Source organism: Oncorhynchus kisutch, linkage group LG15, assembly GCF_002021735.2.
Source record: "Oncorhynchus kisutch isolate 150728-3 linkage group LG15, Okis_V2, whole genome shotgun sequence".
Lineage (NCBI taxonomy): Eukaryota > Metazoa > Chordata > Actinopteri > Salmoniformes > Salmonidae > Oncorhynchus > Oncorhynchus kisutch.
Genome location: NC_034188.2, coordinates 79331708 through 79351737, shown reverse-complemented (window position 1 = coordinate 79351737; position 20030 = coordinate 79331708). Strand labels below are relative to the sequence as shown.

The following is a 20030-nucleotide window of genomic DNA, read 5'->3' as shown; positions in this document are numbered from 1 at the left end:
AAGGTCAATTGAAATAAATTCATTATGCCCTAATCTATGGATTTCACGACTGGACAGGGATGCAGCCACTGGGGAGCTAGGTCCACCTTCAGTTTCTTCAGCTGTCCAGGTGGCTAGGCTCAGACGATCCCGCAGGTGAAGAAGCCGGAAGTGGAGGTCCTGGGTTGGCGAGGTTACATGTGGTCTGCGGTTGTGAGGCCAATTGGACGTACTACCAAATTCTCTAAACTGACGTTGGAGGCGGCTTATGGTAGAGAAATTAACATTCAATTATCTGGCAACAGCTCTGGTGGACATTCCTGCAGTCAGCATGCCAATTGCTCACTCCCTCAAAACTTGAGACATCTGTGGCAATGTGTTGTTTAGAGTGGCCTTTTATTGTCCCCTGCACCTGTCAGGTGGATGGATTATCTTGGCAAAGGAGAAATGCTCACTTACAGGAAAGTAAATACATTTGTGCACAAATTTGAAAGAAATCATATTTTTGTGTGTATGAAAAACTTCTGGGATCTTTTATTTAAGCTCATGAAACATGGGACCAAAACACTTTACATGTTGTGTTGATATTTTTGTTCAGTACGGTTCAAAACAAGGACACAGAGCAACACAATATACAAACACGCGTTATGTAACGGATGAATTAGTTACATGGTTCTCATTTATAACACTTATATGAGCTAAAACAGTACAGTAGCCTTGCTCTTATGTGACCTCACTATGTTACTAAAAATCATTACTCACAGTATGCTTATTCTCTCTTCCCATAGGCCTATAGCTACCTCTACTACACCATTCTCAAGGACGCAGACACACGCACACACACACGCATACAAACACGCAGCACAGCAGTCCTTACCTGATCTCTTTCTGTCTGTAGAACTCTAAGGTTCTCTGTAAAGACTGTTGAACCATCTGTGTCTGAAAGAAGATAAAACAATTTAAAAAAAATGTCACTGGGCCAGTAACCAAGAGGTTGCTGGTTCGAATCCCGAGGTAACAAGGTGAAAAGTCTGCCAATGTTCCCTTAATCAAGGCACCCTAATTGCTCCAGGGTCACCATTGATAATGGCAGACCGTGGCCATGGCCCCACTCTCTCCGATATGCAAAAAAAAAATAATAATTCAATTCACACATGCACATTAATACACACTTGTACATGTGTGGAATAGGACAAAAATAAGCACATAAAAACTCAGGGCCCTAAATATAAAAACAGATCATTTCAGCAGACCACATTTACTACTTTATTATGCAATGTGTTACTGGCACACAAAAACACTATCCTCTCCTATGAACCACGACAAAAACACTATCCTCTCCTATGAACCACGACAAAAACACTATCCTCTCCTATGAACCACGACAAAAACACTATCCTCTCCTATGAACCACGACAAAAACACTATCCTCTCCTATGAACCACGACAAAAACACTATCCTCTCCTATGAACCACGACAAAAACACTATCCTCTCCTATGAACCACGACAAAAACACTATCCTCTCCTATGAACCACGACAAAAACACTATCCTCTCCTATGAACCACGACAAAAACACTATCCTCTCCTATGAACCACGACAAAACACTATCCTCTCCTATGAACCACGACAAAACACTATCCTCTCCTATGAACCACGACAAAAACACTATCCTCTCCTATGAACCACGACAAAAACACTATCCTCTCCTATGAACACGACAAAAAACACTATCCTCTCCTATGAACCACGACAAAACACTATCCTCTCCTATGAACCACGACAAAAAACACTATCCTCTCCTATGAACCACGACAAAACACTATCCTCTCCTATGAACCACGACAAAAACACTATCCTCTCCTATGAACCACGACAAAAACACTATCCTCTCCTATGAACCACGACAAAAACACTATCCTCTCCTATGAACCACGACAAAAACACTATCCTCTCCTATGAACCACGACAAAAACACTATCCTCTCCTATGAACCACGACAAAAACACTATCCTCTCCTATGAACCACGACAACCCTATGAACCACGACAAAACACTATCCTCTCCTATGAACCACGACAAAAACACTATCCTCTCCTATGAACCACGACAAAAACACTATCCTCTCCTATGAACCACGACAAAAACACTATCCTCTCCTATGAACCACGACAAAAACACTATCCTCTCCTATGAACCACGACCAAAAACACTATCCTCTCCTATGAACCACGACAAAAACACTATCCTCTCCTATGAACCACGACAAAAACACTATCCTCTCCTATGAACCACGACAAAAACACTATCCTCTCCTATGAACCACGACAAAAACACTATCCTCTCCTATGAACCACGACAAAAACACTATCCTCTCCTATGAACCACGACAAAAACACTATCCTCTCCTATGAACCACGACAAAAACACTATCCTCTCCTATGAACAATGACAAAAACACTATCCTCTCCTATCAACCACGACAAAAACACTATCCTCTCCTATCAACCACGACAAAAACACTATCCTTTTCTATGACAAAACACTCTCCTATCAACCACGACAAAAACACTATCCTCTCCTATCAACAACGACAAAACACTATCCTTTTCTATGACAAAAACACTATCCTCTCCTATCAACCACAACAAAAACACTATCCTCTCCTATCGACAATGACAAAAACACTATCCTCTCCTATCAACCACGACAAAAACACTATCCTCTCCTATCAACCATGACAAAAACACTATCCTATCCTATCAACCATGACAAAAACACTATCATCTCCTATCAACAACGACAAAAACACTATCCTTTTCTACGAGAAAACACTATCCTCTATCAACCACGACAAAAACACTATCCTCTCCTATCGACAATGACAAAAACACTATCCTTTTCTATGACAAAAACACTATCCTTTCCTATCGACAATTACAAAAACGCTATCCTTTTCTATGACAAAAACACTATCCTTTTCTATGACAAAACACTATCCTTTCCTATCGACAATGACAAAAACACTATCCTCTCCTATCAACCATGACAAAAACACTATCCTCTCCTATCAACAACGACAAAAACACTATCATTTTCTATGACAAAACACTATCCTCTATCAACCACAACAAAAACACTATCCTCTCCTATCGGCAATGACAAAAACACTATCCCATCCTATCGACAATGACAAAAACACTATCCTTTTCTATGACAAAAACACTATCCTTTTCTATGACAAAACACTATCCTTTCCTATCGACAATGACAAAAACACTATCCTTTCCTATCGACAATGACAAAAACACTATCCTTTTCTATCGGCAATGACAAAAACACTATCCTTTTCTTTCGACAATGACAAAAACACTATCCTTTCCTATCGACAATGACAAAAACACTATCCTTTTCTATGAAAAAAACACTATCCTTTTCTATCGGCAATGAAAAAAACACTATCCTTTTCTATCGGCAATGACAAAAACACTATCCTTTTCTATCAACAATGACAAAAACACTATCCTTTCCTATCGACAATTACAAAAACACTATCCTTTTCTATGACAAAAACACTATCCTTTTCTATGACAAAAAACACTATCCTCTCCTATCAACCCATGACAAAAACACTATCCTTTCCTATATCGACAATGACAAAAACACTATCCTTTCCTATCGACAATGACAAAAACACTATCCTTTGCTATGACAAAAACACTATCCTTTTCTATCGACAACGACAAAAACACCTTTGTTTCCTATCAACATCGACAAAAACACTATCCTTTCCTATCGACAATGACAAAAACACTATCCTTTTCTATGACAAAAACACTATCCTTTTCTATCGGCAATGACAAAAACACTATCCTTTTCTATCAACAATGACAAAAACACTATCCTTTCCTATCGACAATGACAAAAACACTATCCTTTTCTATGACAAAAACACTATCCTTTTCTATGAAAAAAACACTATCCTCTCCTATCAACCCATGACAAAAACACTATCCTTTCCTATCGACAATGACAAAAACACTATCCTTTCCTATCGACAATGACAAAAACACTATCCTTTGCTATGACAAAAACACTATCCTTTTCTATCGACAACGACAAAAACACCTTTGTTTCCTATCAACATCGACAAAAACACTATCCTTTCCTATCAACAATGACAAAAACACTATCCTCTGACTGAGAGGCTCTGACAGACGGAGTGTGTGTGTGTGTGCATGCGTGTGTGAGAGAGTGCGAGATAGAGAGAGCGAGACAGAGAGGAGAGAGCAACAGGGAGAGAGAGACAGACAGACACACAGAGACAGAGACAGAGAGAGCGAGAGAGAGAGAGAGAGAGAAAGAGAAAGAGAGAGACTGAGCCAGAGGGAGAGGGCTTAATATGATGAACATTAATACAATCCTGTAGCAATGGTAAAAGAACACCGTGTCAGCCTGGGGTCATCCAACGGTCTCTGCTGAAACCTGGTGTACAAGAGACCGGCATCTGGCTCATCTAACGGCCTCTGCTGAAACCTGGTGTACAGGAGACCGGCATCTGGCTCATCTAACGGCCTCTGCTGAAACCTGGTGTACAGGAGACCGGCATCTGGCTCATCTAACGGCCTCTGCTGAAACCTGGTGTACAGGAGACCGGCATCTGGCTCATCTAACGGCCTCTGCTGAAACCTGGTGTACAGGAGACCGGCATCTGGCTCATCTAACGGCCTCTGCTGAAACCTGGTGTACAGGAGACCGGCATCTGGCTCATCTAACGGCCTCTGCTGAAACCTGGTGTACAGGAGACCGGCATCTGGCTCATCTAACGGTCTCTGCTGAAACCTGGTGTACAGGAGACCGGCATCTGGCTCATCTAACGGCCTCTGCTGAAACCTGGTGTACAGGAGACCGGCATCTGGCTCATCTAACGGTCTCTGCTGAAACCTGGTGTACAGGAGACCGGCATCTGGCTCATCTAACGGTCTCTGCTGAAACCTGGTGTACAGGAGACCGGCATCTGGCTCATCTAACGGTCTCTGCTGAAACCTGGTGTACAGGAGACCGGCATCTGGCTCATCTAACGGTCTCTGCTGAAACCTGGTGTACAGGAGACCGGCATCTGGCTCATCTAACGGTCTCTGCTGAAACCTCGTGTACAGGAGACCGGCATCTGGCTCATCTAACGTTATACATACAGGCATAGTGTGTGTGTGTCCTGTGAGAATGTCCTTGTTTTAGCCATTCATTCACAGAACATACGTCATCGACACACACTCACTCTCTCCACACATAACCAGCAGAAAACCAGTAAACACAATGACAAGCACACATCTTTTATCACATTTCACTAGCAAACATTCACATCCCAAAGTCTTGTACATTAATCTATACACCCACACACATACACAATGAAAAAGTGGGTTGGCTTGTTAACACACAGTGGATCAACTGGCTGATCCATACAAACACACACTGACACACACACAATGAAAAATGTGTTAATTTGTGTTTTTAGTTTTACTCTCTCCTTTCTTCTCCCCTCCCTCCATCATCTGTATCCTTCCTCTGCCCTCCTTTGTTCCCTCCCTCATCTCTATCCTTCCTCTGCCCTCCTTTCCTCCCTCTCTCATCTGTATCCTTCCTCTGCCCTCCTTTCCTCTCTCCCCTCATCTGTTTCCTTCCTCTGCCCTCCTTTCCTCTCTCCCCTCCCTCCATCCTTCCTCTCTCCCCTCCCTCCATCCTTCCTCTCTACCCTCCTCCATCATCTGTATCCTCCCTCTGCCCTCCTTTACTCCCTCCCCTCTCTCGATCATCTGTATCCTCCCTCTCCCCTCCCTTCCTCATCTGTATCCTTCCTCTGCCCTCCTTTCCTCTCTCCCCTCCCTCCATCCTTCCTCTGCCCTCCTTTCCTCCCTCCATAATCTGTATCGTTCCTCTGCCCTCCTTTCCTCTCTCCCCTCATCTGTTTCCTTCCTCTGCCCTCCTTTCCTCTCTCCCCTCCCTCCATCCTTCCTCTCTACCCTCCCTCCATCATCTGTATCCTCCCTCTGCCCTCCTTTACTCCCTCCCCTCTCTCGATCATCTGTATCCTCCCTCTCCCCTCCCTTCCTCATCTGTATCCTTCCTCTGCCCTCCTTTCCTCTCTCCCCTCCCTCCATCCTTCCTCTGCCCTCCTTTCCTCCCTCCATAATCTGTATCGTTCCTCTGCCCTCCTTTCCTCCCTCCCTCATCTGTATCCTTCCTCTGCCCTCCTTTCCTTCCTCCATCATCTGTATCCTTCCTCTGCCCTCCTTTCCTCTCTCCCCTCCCTCCATCCTTCCTCTCTACCCTCCCTCCATCATCTGTATCCTCCCTCTGCCCTCCTTTTACACCCTCCCCTCTCTCGATCATCTGTATCCTCCCTCTCCCCTCCCTCCCTCATCTGTATCGTTCCTCGGCCCTCCTTTCCTCCCTCCCTCATCTGTATCCTTCCTCGGCCCTCCTTTCCTTCCTCCTTCCTCTGCCCTCCTTTCCACTCTCCCCTCCCTCCATCATCTGTATCCTCCCTCTGCCCTCCTTTCCTCTCTCCCCTCCCTCCCTCATCTGTATCCTTCCTCTGCCCTCCTTTCCTCTCTCCCCTCATCTGTAACCTCCCTCTCCCCTCCCTCCCTCATCTGCATCCTTCCTCTGCGCTCCTTTCCTCTCTCCCCTCCCTCCATAATCTGTATCCTTCCTCTGCCCTCCTTTCCTCCCTCCATAATCTGTATCGTTCCTCTGCCCTCCTTTCCTCCCTCCCTCATCTGTATCCTTCCTCTGCCCTCCTTTCCTTCCTCCATCATCTGTATCCTCCCTCTGCCCTCCTTTACTCCCTCCCCTCTCTCGATCATCTGTATCCTCCCTGTGCCCTCCTTTCCTCTCTCCCCTCCCTCATCTGTATCCTTCCTCTGCCCTCCTTTCCTCTCTCCCCTCATCTGTAACCTCGCTCTCCCCTCCCTCTCTCATCTGTATCCTTCCTCTGCCCTCCTTTCCTCTCTCCCCTCCCTCCATCCTTCCTCTCCCCTCCCTCCATAATCTGTATCCTTCCTCTGCCCTCCTTTCCTCTCTCCCCTCATCTGTATCCTTCCTCTGTCCTCCTTTCCTCTCTCCCCTCCCTCCATCCTTCCTCCGCCCTCCTTTCCTCCCTCCATAATCTGTATCGTTCCTCTGCCCTCCTTTCCTCCCTCCCTCATCTGTATCCTTCCTCGGCCCTCCTTTCCTTCCTCCATCATCTGTATCCTTCCTCTATCATCTGTATCCTTCCTCTGCCTCCTTTCCACTCTCCCCTCCCTCCATCATCTATATCCTCCCTCTGCCCTCCTTTCCTCCCTCCCCCTCTCTCGATCATCTGTATCCTCCCTCTGCCCTCCTTTCCTCTCTCCCCTCCCTCCCTCATCTGTATCCTTCCTCTGCCCTCCTTTCCTCTCTCCCCTCATCTGTAACCTCCCTCTCCCCTCCCTCCCTCATCTGCATCCTTCTTCTGCGCTCCTTTCCTCTCTCCCCTCCCTCCATCCTTCCTCTCCCCTCCCTCCATAATCTGTATCCTTCCTCTGCCCTCCTTTCCTCTCTCCCCTCATCTGCATCCTTCCTCTGCCCTCCTTTCCTCTCTCCCCTCATCTGCATCCTTCCTCTGCCCTCCTTTCCTCTCTCCCCTCATCTGTAACCTCCCTCTCCCCTCCCTCCCTCATCTGCATCCTTCCTCTGCCCTCCTTTCCTCTCTCCCCTCCCTCCATAATCTGTATCCTTCCTCTGCCCTCCTTTCCTCTCTCCCCTCCCTACATCCTTCCTCTCCCCTCCCTCCATAATCTGTATCCTTCCTTTGCCCTCCTTTCCTCTCTCCCCTCATCTGTATCCTTCCTTTGCCCTCCTTTCCTCTCTCCCCTCATCTGTATCCTTCCTCTGCCCTCCTTTCCTCTCTCCCCTCATCTGTATCCTTCCTCTGCCCTCCTTTCCTCTCTCCCCTCCCTCCATAATCTGCATCCTTCCTCTGCCCTCATTTCCTCTCTCCCCTCCCTACATCCTTCCTCTCCCCTCCCTCCATAATCTGTATCCTTCCTTTGCCCTCCTTTCCTGTCTCCCCTCATCTGTATCCTTCCTTTGCCCTCCTTTCCTCTCTCCCCTCATCTGTATCCTTCCTCTGCCCTCCTTTCCTCTCTCCCCTCATCTGTATCCTTCCTCTGCCCTCCTTTCCTCTCTCCCCTCATCTGTATCCTTCCTCTGCCCTCCTTTCCTCTCTCCCCTTCCTCCATCATCTGTATCCTTCCTCTGCCCTCCTTTCCACTCTCCCCTCCCTCCATCATCTGTATCCTCCCTCTGCCCTCCCTCCCCTCTCCCCTCATCTGTATCCTTCCTCTGCCCTCCTTTCCTCTCTCCCCTCATCTGTATCCTTCCTCTGCCCTCCTTTCCTATCTCCCCTCCCTCCATAATCTGCATCCTTCCTCTGCCCTCCTTTCCTCTCTCCCCTCCCTACATCCTTCCTCTCCCCTCCCTCCATAATCTGTATCCTTCCTTTGCCCTCCTTTCCTGTCTCCCCTCATCTGTATCCTTGCTTTGCCCTCCTTTCCTCTCTCCCCTCATCTGTATCCTTCCTCTGCCCTCCTTTCCTCTCTCCCCTCATCTGTATCCTTCCTCTGCCCTCCTTTCCTCTCTCCCCTCATCTGTATCCTCCCTCTGCCCTCCTTTCCTCTCTCCCCTCCCTCCATCATCTGTATCCTCCCTCTGCCCTCCCTCCCCTCTCCCCTCATCTGTATCCTCCCTCTGCCCTCCTTTCCTCTCTCCCCTCATCTGTATCCTCCCTCTGCCCTCCCTCCCCTCTCCCCTCATCTGTATCCTCCCTCTGCCCTCCTTTCCTCTCTCCCCTCCCTCCATCATCTGTATCCTCCCTCTGCCCTCCCTCCCCTCTCCCCTCATCTGTATCCTTCCTCTGCCCTCCTTTCCTCTCTCCCCTCCCTCCATCATCTGTATCCTTCATATGTCTTTCTGCTGTATCCTACTTCTTCAAGCAGTTCTTCTCTCTCCTCCTCTCTCCTCAAGCAGTTCTTCTCTCTCCTCCTCTCTCCTCAAGCAGTTCTCATCTCTCCTCTTTCTCTCTCCTCAAGCAGTTCTCATCTCTCCTCTTTCTCTCTCCTCAAGCAGTTCTCTCTCCTCCTCTCTCCTCAAGCAGTTCTTCTCTCTCCTCAAGCAGTTCTCATCTCTCCTCAAGCAGTATAATGTGTAGAGACAGGGGGAGGGTATGCCCATCTGTGTGTGAAGACGCTGTGTGTGTGTCCTCTGTTCTGGGTCACCGTGACTGGCCTGGTTGATAGTATCAGGACCGTGAAGCGAACACCAAGTACATGCTCTGTTCTCCCGGTCATGGCTGACTGGTCGCTAAGGAGGGGTCCACTCCTTGCCTTGCTTTTGTACGATTGGGTCACCATGATTGCAGTGTGTGTGTGTGGGGGGGGGGGGGTTCGCTGTGACTGTAGGCCTCTTATTACCAGTACTGAGGCACAGACCCAGACCCAGTACTAATTCTGACAGAATCAGGTATCATAAAGCTTTTCATTTCAAAGCAGGCTCTGGTCGCTCTGCTTTGGGCCAGTGAGTAGCAAGTTAAGCACTTCCCTTGGATCAAGGGAATGAAAAAAGTATTGTATTAGACCAGGATATCTTTATCACAACAATCATCAAATGCATCTTTAATATCTAGCTTCTTTCCTAGTTGCTATTCCTTAAAGTACACTGTTCTGAAAACACAGGTTAATGATGCAGTAAGCTGGAGCCCTCCCTACCAGGTCATTTATTCCACCTGTCCACCTCTTTCATGTCAGTGCAGATGGGGGAGAGGAGGCTTGAGGGAATCAGCTAAACTACACTGTAAACAGTCTGCCTTCAGTACACTCACCAGAACAACCTCATCACCCAGTAAGGAGTGATATAGAATAGGCGTACCTACTACCCATTCTTCTCTCTCTCCTTATTCTAACAGTTATCTCTAGGGTGCTGGCCCTTGTGTAATCACGCAGGTGATGCATGCCGAGGGGAGAGAGAAATACCGGAGAAAATCTGCTGTTTTTGTTACTGTATCCTACCGTGGGCGACGTTAACCTCCTCAAGCTCTCCCCGAGCGAGTCCAGGTTCACGCGCTTCCGTCTTGTCGCCCGTTTTTGTCCCGGTGCGTCCTCGAACGGGCACGCGAGCTTCTCCACGGGGCTCTTGCCGTTCCAGATGCGTGAAAATGGGCAGGAGTCGCCATCATCTCCAGGGCTCTCCAGGCACTCCGAGCCCATCGAGCTGAACGACTCTGACGAGATCTTGCGCGAGGACATGCTGCTGCTGCTAAGCGCGAGAAGTCCGGGCGCGTACGCGTGCGGCGACGAAACAACACGCGGCTACGGGGACTCATCAGATTCACTTGCGTGGGAAAGATTGGGAGGCGCGCGCGCCGGTTAAGAGCGACACTAACGGCACGCGAGCATTTAGAGAACAAACAAATAGGCTATCGCGACATCCAGATAGGGACTAGGTTCACCAGCTGAATCTCATGTCTAACGGTTTTAACGGTTGTCCCTTTTATTTTCCCTTTAAATCCCAGGTGGAAGTATTTTGCCTGCTGCGCACCTCTACCATCAAGTCATGTGCGGCTTCACGGCTTTCTGACTCTATCTGTGTGAACTGTTAATCCTTTCAACCCTGCAGTTGGCTGGTTGTATTCCTCTCCTCTCCGGTGGGCGGGAAACGGTGTGTCCAGGTTCAGAAACTGAGGATCGGAAGATACCGAGAGATGCTCGCGCAGTCAGCATGCAGTCAAACATCAGCTCGAGCCGCTGCCTGGTGGAGTTATATCTGTCCACTCTGCTCAAGCTCTACAGCATCACTATTCTACACTACCTCCATCCGCCACAGCCAATCAGATATAACATCAGATTTAACCCTGCCCCTCCTACCATCCATATGAGAGGGAGACTTTAGTCTAGAGCTATGCTAATGTATGGCGCAGATACTGACGGAGGAGACACCAGACTACTACAAGCAACTGCATGAGACACCAAGACATAACCTACAAATCAAATAGGCCGAGTGTTTGCATGTGATTTTATCCTTTATTTTTTTACATGCCACACACTAACCCATCTGGCCCCACTGTGCAATGCCAGCAGAACATATTCCATGTGTTTGTATTCTAGACCAATTTGCCATAATCAACTGAATACTGACAGTTGTAAATCATGTACTTCTTACTTTACTCAAGGTAATTGAGATAAAACGATAACTTAAGGTAGACTTGGTTCTAGTCGGCTAGACTATGATATAGTACACCACTGGAGTCACACAGCCTCCCCTCCTATAAGAACCAGCTCTCTGTCACAATAGTAAACACATGATGAATGTAACTGAAGTTATTAGGCGAATTCCAATCGGCGAGCTGCAGCAGGCAACATTCATGTCGATCATGTATCGCTTCAGTGACCTTGACCTCTTCTCTGCCCATGTGCCTGACCCCTTGCCTGAGGCCTGAGACACAAAAACAGAAGAAAACACACTACCAGGATTGTGCATACATACGCCCTGGATAAACACACACTGCATACACATAGACAAACATACAAGCATGCACATGTCAGACAGACACAGAGAGAGAGAGGCACAGACAACCATAGGATGCAAAACATCCTTACATGCACAGCGGTCATTTTCCTGGATGTGCGATTCTGCCATGTTCGTATGTTGAAACGGACCAAGGCGCAGCGAATGTTGAGTTCCACATCATTTATTAATAATGAAACTTAACAAAAACAATAAAGGAACAACGAACCGTGACTACAGAGGTGCTACATACACTTACTCAAAATACAATATCCCATAAACACAGGTGGGAACAAACACTACTTAAATATGATCCCCAATTACTGACAACGATTACCAGCTGCCTCTAATTGGGAATCATACAAATCAACATAGAAACATGAAAACTAGAACACCCACATAGAAATAAACTAGACTAACCCCCCAGTCACGCCCTGACCTACTCCACCATAGAAAATAAGGACTCTATGGTCAGGACGTGACAGATTCTTAATAGTTTTTTCTTTGCCAAAGCAGTGTGCCCTGAAACAAATAGTTTACATTGAAATACACTATATATACAAAAGTATGTGGCAACCCCTTCAAATTAGTGGATTTGGCTATTTCAGTCACACCCGTTGCTGACAGGTATATAACATCGAGCACACAGCCATGTGATCGCCATAGACAAACATTAGCAGTAGAATGGTCTTACTGAAGAGCTGTGACTTTCAATGTGACACCGTCATAGGATGCCACCTTTCCAACAAGTCAGTTTGTAAAATGTCTGCCCTGCTAGAGCTGCCCCGGTCAGCTGTAAGTGCTGTTATTGTGAATCACAAGCTCACAGAATGGGACCGCCGAGTGCTGCAGCGTCTAACGTGTAAAAATCGTCTGTCCTCAGTTGCAACACTCACTACCAAGTTCCAAACTACATTTGGAAACAAAGTCATGACAAGAACTGTTAGTCGGGAGCTTTATGAAATGGGTTTACATGGCAGAGCAGCCGCATACAAACCTAAGATCACCAAGCACAATGCCAAGCGTTAGCTGGAGTGGTGTAAAGCTCGCCGCCATTGGACTCTGGAGCAGTGGAAACGCATTCTCTGAAGTGATGAATCACGCTTCACCATCTGGCAATCCAATGGACAAATCTGGGTTTGACAGATACCAGGAAAACACTACCTGCCCGAATGCATAGTGCCAACTGTAAAGTTTGGTGGAGAATAATCATCTGGGGCTGTTTTTCATGGTCTGGGCTAAGAGCTTTGTTCCAGTGAAGGGAAATCTTCATGCTACAGCATACAATATCATTCTAGACGATTCTCTGCTTCCAACTTTGTGGCAACAGTTTGGAGAAGGCCCTTTCCTTGTTCAGCATTACAATGCCCCTGTGCACAAAGCGAGGTCCATAGAGAAATGGTTTGTCAAGATCGGTGGGGAAGAACTTGACTGGCCTGCACAGAGCCCTGACCTCAACCCCATGCAAAACCTTTGGGATGAATTGAAACGCCGACTGCGAGCCAGGCCTAATCACCCAACATCAGTGCCCAACCTCACTAATGCTCTCGTGGCTGAATGGAAGCAAGTCCCCGCAGCAATGTTCCAACATCTAGTGGAAAGCCTCCTCAGAAGAGTGGAGGCTGTTAAAGCAGCAAAGGAGGGACCGACTCCATATGGCTAGTAATACATGTATCACTAGCCACTTTAAAACTATGCCATTTTATGTTTATATACCCTAGATTACTCATCACTTATGTATATACTGTACTCTATACCATCTACTGCATCTTGCCTATGCCGTTCTGTACCATCACTCATTCATATATCTTTATGTACATATTCTTTATCCATTTACACTTGTGTGTATAAGGTAGTAGTTGTGGAATTTTTAGGTTAGATTACTCGTTGGTTATTACTGCATTGTCGGAACTAGAAGCACAAGCATTTCGCTACACTCGCATTAACATCTGCTAACCATGTGTATGTGACAAATTACATTTGATTAATGCATGATTTTGTAATGAGATTTTTTCACGAGCAGGTGTCCACATACACTACATGAACAAAAGTATGTTCAGTCCCTCCTCATCCCCCCTCACTTATCTAGCTACACAACCTCAATCACCATAAGACGATAAATCAATAACTCTGCCAGAAGGATATTTAATAAATCTGCAGCAACAATTTAACCATAACTCTCTGGAGATTAAAAGCAAGGGAAATCCTTGGCTGTGTGTGCGCTCTGAAGATGGGTCGATTGTATAATACCTTTAACAAATCATTAGGTTTATTGAAGATTATAATTAAATGTTACACAAAGACAACAATAGTGCTTACGCAATGCTTGTTATTACTGAAAGGGAACATAGCCTACAGTATGAAGCCTCGTCCCTTCAGTTGACCGAAAACCCAGCTTCAATTTGAAAGCCATTATTTAGATTGCGTTGTGTGTTTTCCATAAAAGCCCATTTCGACAAACTGAATCTTCAGAAGGTAATTGTTGTAATTGCCTTAGGGTATGCTTTTTCTAGAGCTGTTGAGCAAGAGACTGCCCAGACATCACAATGCACCTAAATACCACAGACAGAATAAAACACAAACGATGTTAATGTCAGTCAGAGACACTCACACACCCAAAGGTAACATAAATCAGTCAGTCACATGAAATTAGCAGCGCTAGCAGAGATGGTGCATGAAGTGGCTCCGAGGTGCCTACCGTTGAGTCACACAGGTGCCGCAAGTCATTCAGAGATACACTCACCTCCCCCTTGTCTCATCTAGTTCCAACTGACTGTAGGCTTGTATTTCCAAACAGAACGTAGGCTGCATTTAGACAGGCAGCCCATTTGATTTTTCCCCCCACTAATTGGTCTAAATGATCTTTTTAAGATCTGATTGGTAAAAAAAAAGGGCCAATTCATGAATAAAATATCAGAATTGGGCTGTCTGTCTAAACGCAGCCATACAGGCCCTGTAGGACTAACAGTCTGCTCTACCCTGTGTGTGTGTGTGTGTGTGTGTGTGTGTGTGTGTGTGTGTGTAAAACTGTAAAACAAAGTAGAGCACTTGTCTGAACCATACTGTGATAAACGACACAGTTAATCAGAAGTGGTAGGGTTAGTCACGGGATATGGGCTGACGGTGTGTGGATGGCTGGGTGTGAGGGAGACGGATAGAATGCGTCAGCAGGAAGAGGACAGTAGAGTGGAGCTTGGCTGTGAATCTGTCCCAGGTCCATCTAAGTGGACATAATCACAGATCCCTCGTCACCACTATAACACCATTACTGATGACCATTTACTGTCTAGAACACACACAGACAGAGACATACCACTGATACACACAGGAGTGGAGATGAGTGATAAGAGAAAGATGGAGAGAGGAGAGAGTTAAATAACTTAAATAACAGGATAGGGAGGAGAGAGGTCTTCCAGGGGACAGTAATAAGAGCCATTGTAGTGGTTAACTCATGTCAGGAACAATCTAGTGTCTGAATGATGAAAGCAGCTGCAGGTTTGCTGTTTAGCCACGAATAAAAGTGTGTGAGTGGGTCTGTTTTAGGTGTTGACAAGTTACCTAATGACAAAGCAGTAAATTAAAATGAACCAACACTTTTTCTATTAAAACTGACTTGGTTGATAACTTCTGTACTTTGAGGGGAAAATGTACTTGCTACGATTGTGATATATGGTCGTCTCCCCTAGAAATTTGAAGACGAATACACTAATTGACAGATATTTGAAGACAAATGCACTAATTGACAGATATTTGAAGATGAATTCACTAATTGATAGATATTTGAAGATGAATGCACTAATTGATAGATATTTGAAGATGAATGCACTAATTGATAGATATTTGAAGATGAATGCACTAATTGATAGATATTTGAAGATGAATACACTAATTGATAGATATTTGAAGATGAATACACTAATTGATAGATATTTGAAGATGAATACACTAATTGATAGATATTTGAAGATGAATGCACTAATTGACAGATATTTGAAGATGAATACACTAATTGATAGATATTTGAAGATGAATGCACTAATTGATAGATATTTGAAGATGAATACACTAATTGATAGATATTTGAAGATGAATGCACTAATTGATAGATATTTGAAGATGAATACACTAATTGATAGATATTTGAAGATGAATGCACTAATTGATAGATATTTGAAGATGAATGCACTAATTGATAGATATTTGAAGATGAATACACTAATTGATAGATATTTGAAGATGAATACACTAATTGATAGATATTTGAAGATGAATGCACTAATTGACAGATATTTGAAGATGAATGCACTAATTGATAGATATTTGAAGATGAATGCACTAATTGATAGATATTTGAAGATGAATACACTAATTGATAGATATTTGAAGATGAATACACTAATTGTACGTGGCTCTTTATAAGAGTGTCTGCTAAGTGCCAAAAGTAAAAGAACAGAAAGCATCATATTCATTTATTTTTAAGATAGTAAAACAACGTATCCCAACATACACAACAGCTGTACATCAGCTTTTAAAATAGTTATTTTATGGCCTTCTGCCCGTATTTAATCAGAATAATCTCAGAGTAAAACAATGTGTTGACAGGATCAGAGGATTATAAAGCAGACAGAGTCATAGTCTCAGAAGACAAGGGGCTAACGCAGAAGGGGGCTAACGCCATATGGCTTGCAGTTACATCTACTGTATATGTTCAGGGGCTAGGGGTTTATTGAGATGTGTTGGTTGGTTGGTTCAGCTGTCCGTCTTGGTGCAGTCGAAGGGTTTCCACCACTGGGAGAACTCAAGGACTTTCTTCCGCTGGTCGTCAAAGTTCTCTCTGATGGACTTCCTCCATATCCTTGGCTCCACGTCCAACATCCCCCCAACAATCTCCTGAAGAGGGGAGAGGAGGAGCGGGAGAGAAGGAGAGGAGGGAAGAGGAGAAGGATGGGGAAAGGAGGGAGAAGGTTTAGAGTGACACAGTGGACAGTAAAAGCACCCCATAGAGGTTGTAGTTCACTAACCTTGCCAAAGTAGTGGGGGAACTTGTGTTCGTTTTCAATGACGTGAGCAAAGCCCCCCTGAAGACCAAAGTCTACTGAGAAATATGGCAGACCCCGCGGCACCTGGCACAGAGAGAACACACCGTCAAACACACTCACATAATACACGCCTCTAGAAACCCTCTCTCAGGGGCTGAGACAGGCACCTGGTCCTGGAGCTTGGTAGAGGGAGGGAGGCATGCAGGAAGGGAGGGACAGACGGGGAGTGAAGAGGGGAGAAAACATGTCAGGAGTGAGGAAGAAGGAACGAGAAGATGGAGGTATAACTCACAGCGTGGCGGATGTCTTTGGAGGAGAGATCCACTACCTTCTTATTCATTGCCCACTCCTCATCACATTCCATGATGGCTTTCTGTAGGACACACGCAGTATTAACCCAGACAGCTCATATATTCTATAGATGGTTTCTACACACACACACACACACACACACACACACACACACACACACACACACACACACACACACACACACACACACACACACACACACACACACACACACACACACACACACACACACACACACACACACACACACACACACACACACACACACCTTAAAGTAGATAGGAGCCATGTCTCCCAGTTCTCTGGGTAGAGGGATACACTCCAGGACCATGTGCTGGCGTCTCTTTGGGTTCATGTGGGTCTCCATAAACACACAGTCCTGATCCTGAGACTCAAACATCTGCACCAGCGCCCTGCGGAACACCTGCACACAGGACGGACAAACACAACGTCACACACAAACTCACAATCTCTGCCTTCTAGACCAATCAGTGAAAATCGGAAAGGTGGGAGGGCATGTCTATGCTGTAGTAGAGTTTCTGATTGGTTGACCTGGATCTCGGTCCACACGTCCTCATCCAATCCAGTGGCAGAGCAGTGGTGTTGCAGTGGAGTGATCAGACAGTGACCCTCTGTCAGAGACACACCCCCAGGCAGGCTCAGATACACCTGCGGAGACACACACACCCAGTCAAAAAACAGACACCCCAATCTGACACCACAAATCCCAATGGGCCAAACTCTCCTTCCCTACTATCTCACCTTGGTTCCTATGGCAATGAGCAGGTGTTTCTGGAGCTCGGGGTTGCTGAAGCAGTGATGGCATTTCTCCATGGTAACGGCCAGTCGCCTGTGCTCCGCTATGGCTCTGCTCCTCATCCTCTCCTCGTCCCGCCCCTCGCCCTCTCTCTGAGCCACGCTGGAAACAAACATGTCATCCAGGGTGTAGTTGTCATCGTCTGTCTTCCCCATCATCTGAGAGAGAGAGAGAAATGTGTTTGTTTGCCTAAAGTGTGATTATTTACATATCATTTTGATTTCCCGATGAGTCGGTGCATAGCCTTGAGTTACGTTTTCAACACACACACACACCCACACACACACACACAGAGAGAGAGAGCGAGACCCAAAGGGCTAATCAATCAGTCTATCAATACAAATCCATATTGCTGTAGCCGGGTCAGTTAACAGACGTCATTGCTGTAGCTGAATACACATCACACTAGAGAGCATCGAACAGCGGGCGAATATTCCCACTATTCACATCGCACACAGAAACAAGATAATAGGGTGCTTTGAAAAGTTGTTTGTGTTGGTTCAGTTGTCACAACTAAGTGTTGCTTCTAGGATTTTCTTTTTATGGCAGTGACAGAGAGGCGTCTCCATGGACACAGGGTGAGCCGTTGGGATGTCGTGTCTCCCCACACGGTCCTGACTGATTGACAGGTCTGGGTCTGTGTGAAAGCAGGCCTAGGTGTGTGTACAACATGTCCATCTAGTCTATTGTATGTGTGTGAGCATGGTGTGTGCAGTCCATCACCTTATCACCCATGAAAACCCAACACCTCATTGGGTAGTCAGAACTGCATCACCCATACCACACCTCTACCAGTGCCTCCCTTCAGGGGAGAAGACTCTAGAACAGGAACAAAAGGCTGATCTAATATTAGATACAATTGCTCTACTCCAATTCCAGCACTAATTTCCTCTTTCTCTCTCTCAGACAGAGCAAAGGGGAGACACTCGCTCTAGCTAAAGCCGCTTACGGATACTAAGGCAGAGATGTGATAAGTGCATGTTTGACTATGTGTGCTGGGCCAGTGTGGGGCTTATATTGCCAGCCTTCACTCGGTGGATAATGAATCAATTACACACACACAGACCTGTGGTTAATTGCCACACCTCAATGCTGGTATTCTAGACAACTTCTACCTGGGCCACACGTACACATGTACCCTACTCCCTGAATGGGACTTTGCCTTGTTTAGATTGGGCAACAATGGTGGAACAGGGAACCAAGAAAGTGCAAACAGAAAATGCTTCTGGAATCCAAACGGTTACAATATAGAAGGTATAGGGAAGAAAATACAGTAGCGTATAAAAGACTAGCTATCCTACCCTGGCCCCATTAACGACTAGCTATCCTACCCTGGCCCCATTAACGACCAGCTATCCTACCCTGGCCCCATTAACGACTAGCTATCCTACCCTGGCCCCATTAACGACAAGCTATCCTACCCTGGCCCCATTAACGACTAGCTATCCTACCCTGGCCCCATTAACGACCAGCTATCCTACCCTGGCCCCATTAACGACTAGCTATCCTACCCTGGCCCCATTAACGACAAGCTATCCTACCCTGGCCCCATTAACGACTAGCTATCCTACCCTGGCCCCATTAACGACAAGCTATGCTACCCTGGCCCCATTAACGACAAGCTATCCTACCCTGGCCCCATTAACGACTAGCTATCCTACCCTGGCACCATTAACGACTAGCTATCCTACCCTGGCCCCATTAACGACAAGCTATCCTAACCTGGCACCATTAACGACTAGCTATCCTACCCTGGCCCCATTAACGACAAGCTATCCTACCCTGGCCCCATTAACGACTAGCTATCCTACCCTGGCCCCATTAACGACTAGCTATCCTACCCTGGCCCCATTAACGACAAGCTATCCTACCCTGGCCCCATTAACGACAAGCTATCCTTCCCTGGCCCCATTAACGACAAGCTATCCTACCCTGGCCCCATTAACGACTAGCTAACCATCCCTGGCCCCATTAACGACAAGCTATCCTACCCTGGCCCCATTAACGACTAGCTAACCCTCCCTGGCCCCATTAACAACAAGCTATCCTACCCTGGCCCCATTAACGACAAGCTATCCTACCCTGGCCCCATTAACGACAAGCTATCCTTCCCTGGCCCCATTAACGACAAGCTATCCTACCCTGGCCCCATTAACGACTAGCTAACCATCCCTGGCCCCATTAACGACAAGCTATCCTACCCTGGCCCCATTAACGACTAGCTAACCCTCCCTGGCCCCATTAACAACAAGCTATCCTACCCTGGCCCCATTAACGACTAGCTATCCTACCCTGGCC

The 20030-nt window shown here is 46.3% G+C and overlaps 2 protein-coding genes across 4 annotated transcripts in view; both read right to left on the bottom strand.

Annotated features, from left to right (window-relative positions):
* The window catches only part of gucy1a2 (guanylate cyclase 1, soluble, alpha 2), a 104254-nt gene extending 92095 nt beyond the window's left edge, over positions 1–12159 (bottom strand). The window contains exons 1-3 of one of the 2 annotated variants that reach the window (XM_031791156.1): positions 11657–12159; positions 10070–11492; positions 857–918 (exon numbers count right to left, since the gene is read on the bottom strand). In XM_031791156.1, the coding sequence (XP_031647016.1) occupies positions 857–918; positions 10070–10306 (299 nt within the window). In that variant the 5' untranslated portion in view covers positions 10307–11492; positions 11657–12159. Of the gene's footprint in view, positions 1–856; positions 919–10069; positions 11557–11656 lie in introns of those variants that run through there. The other variant, XM_031791157.1, reaches the window with a different exon arrangement.
* A 3859-nt stretch (positions 12160–16018) lies between these two features.
* The window catches only part of cwf19l2 (CWF19 like cell cycle control factor 2), a 66580-nt gene continuing 62568 nt past the window's right edge, over positions 16019–20030 (bottom strand). For both annotated transcript variants that reach the window (XM_020503516.2, XM_031791155.1), the window contains exons 14-19: positions 17678–17890; positions 17468–17584; positions 17184–17339; positions 16896–16976; positions 16586–16687; positions 16019–16454 (exon numbers count right to left, since the gene is read on the bottom strand). In XM_020503516.2, coding sequence (XP_020359105.1) covers positions 16314–16454; positions 16586–16687; positions 16896–16976; positions 17184–17339; positions 17468–17584; positions 17678–17890 — 810 coding nt within the window. In that variant the 3' untranslated portion in view covers positions 16019–16313. The remainder of the gene's footprint in view (positions 16455–16585; positions 16688–16895; positions 16977–17183; positions 17340–17467; positions 17585–17677; positions 17891–20030) is intronic.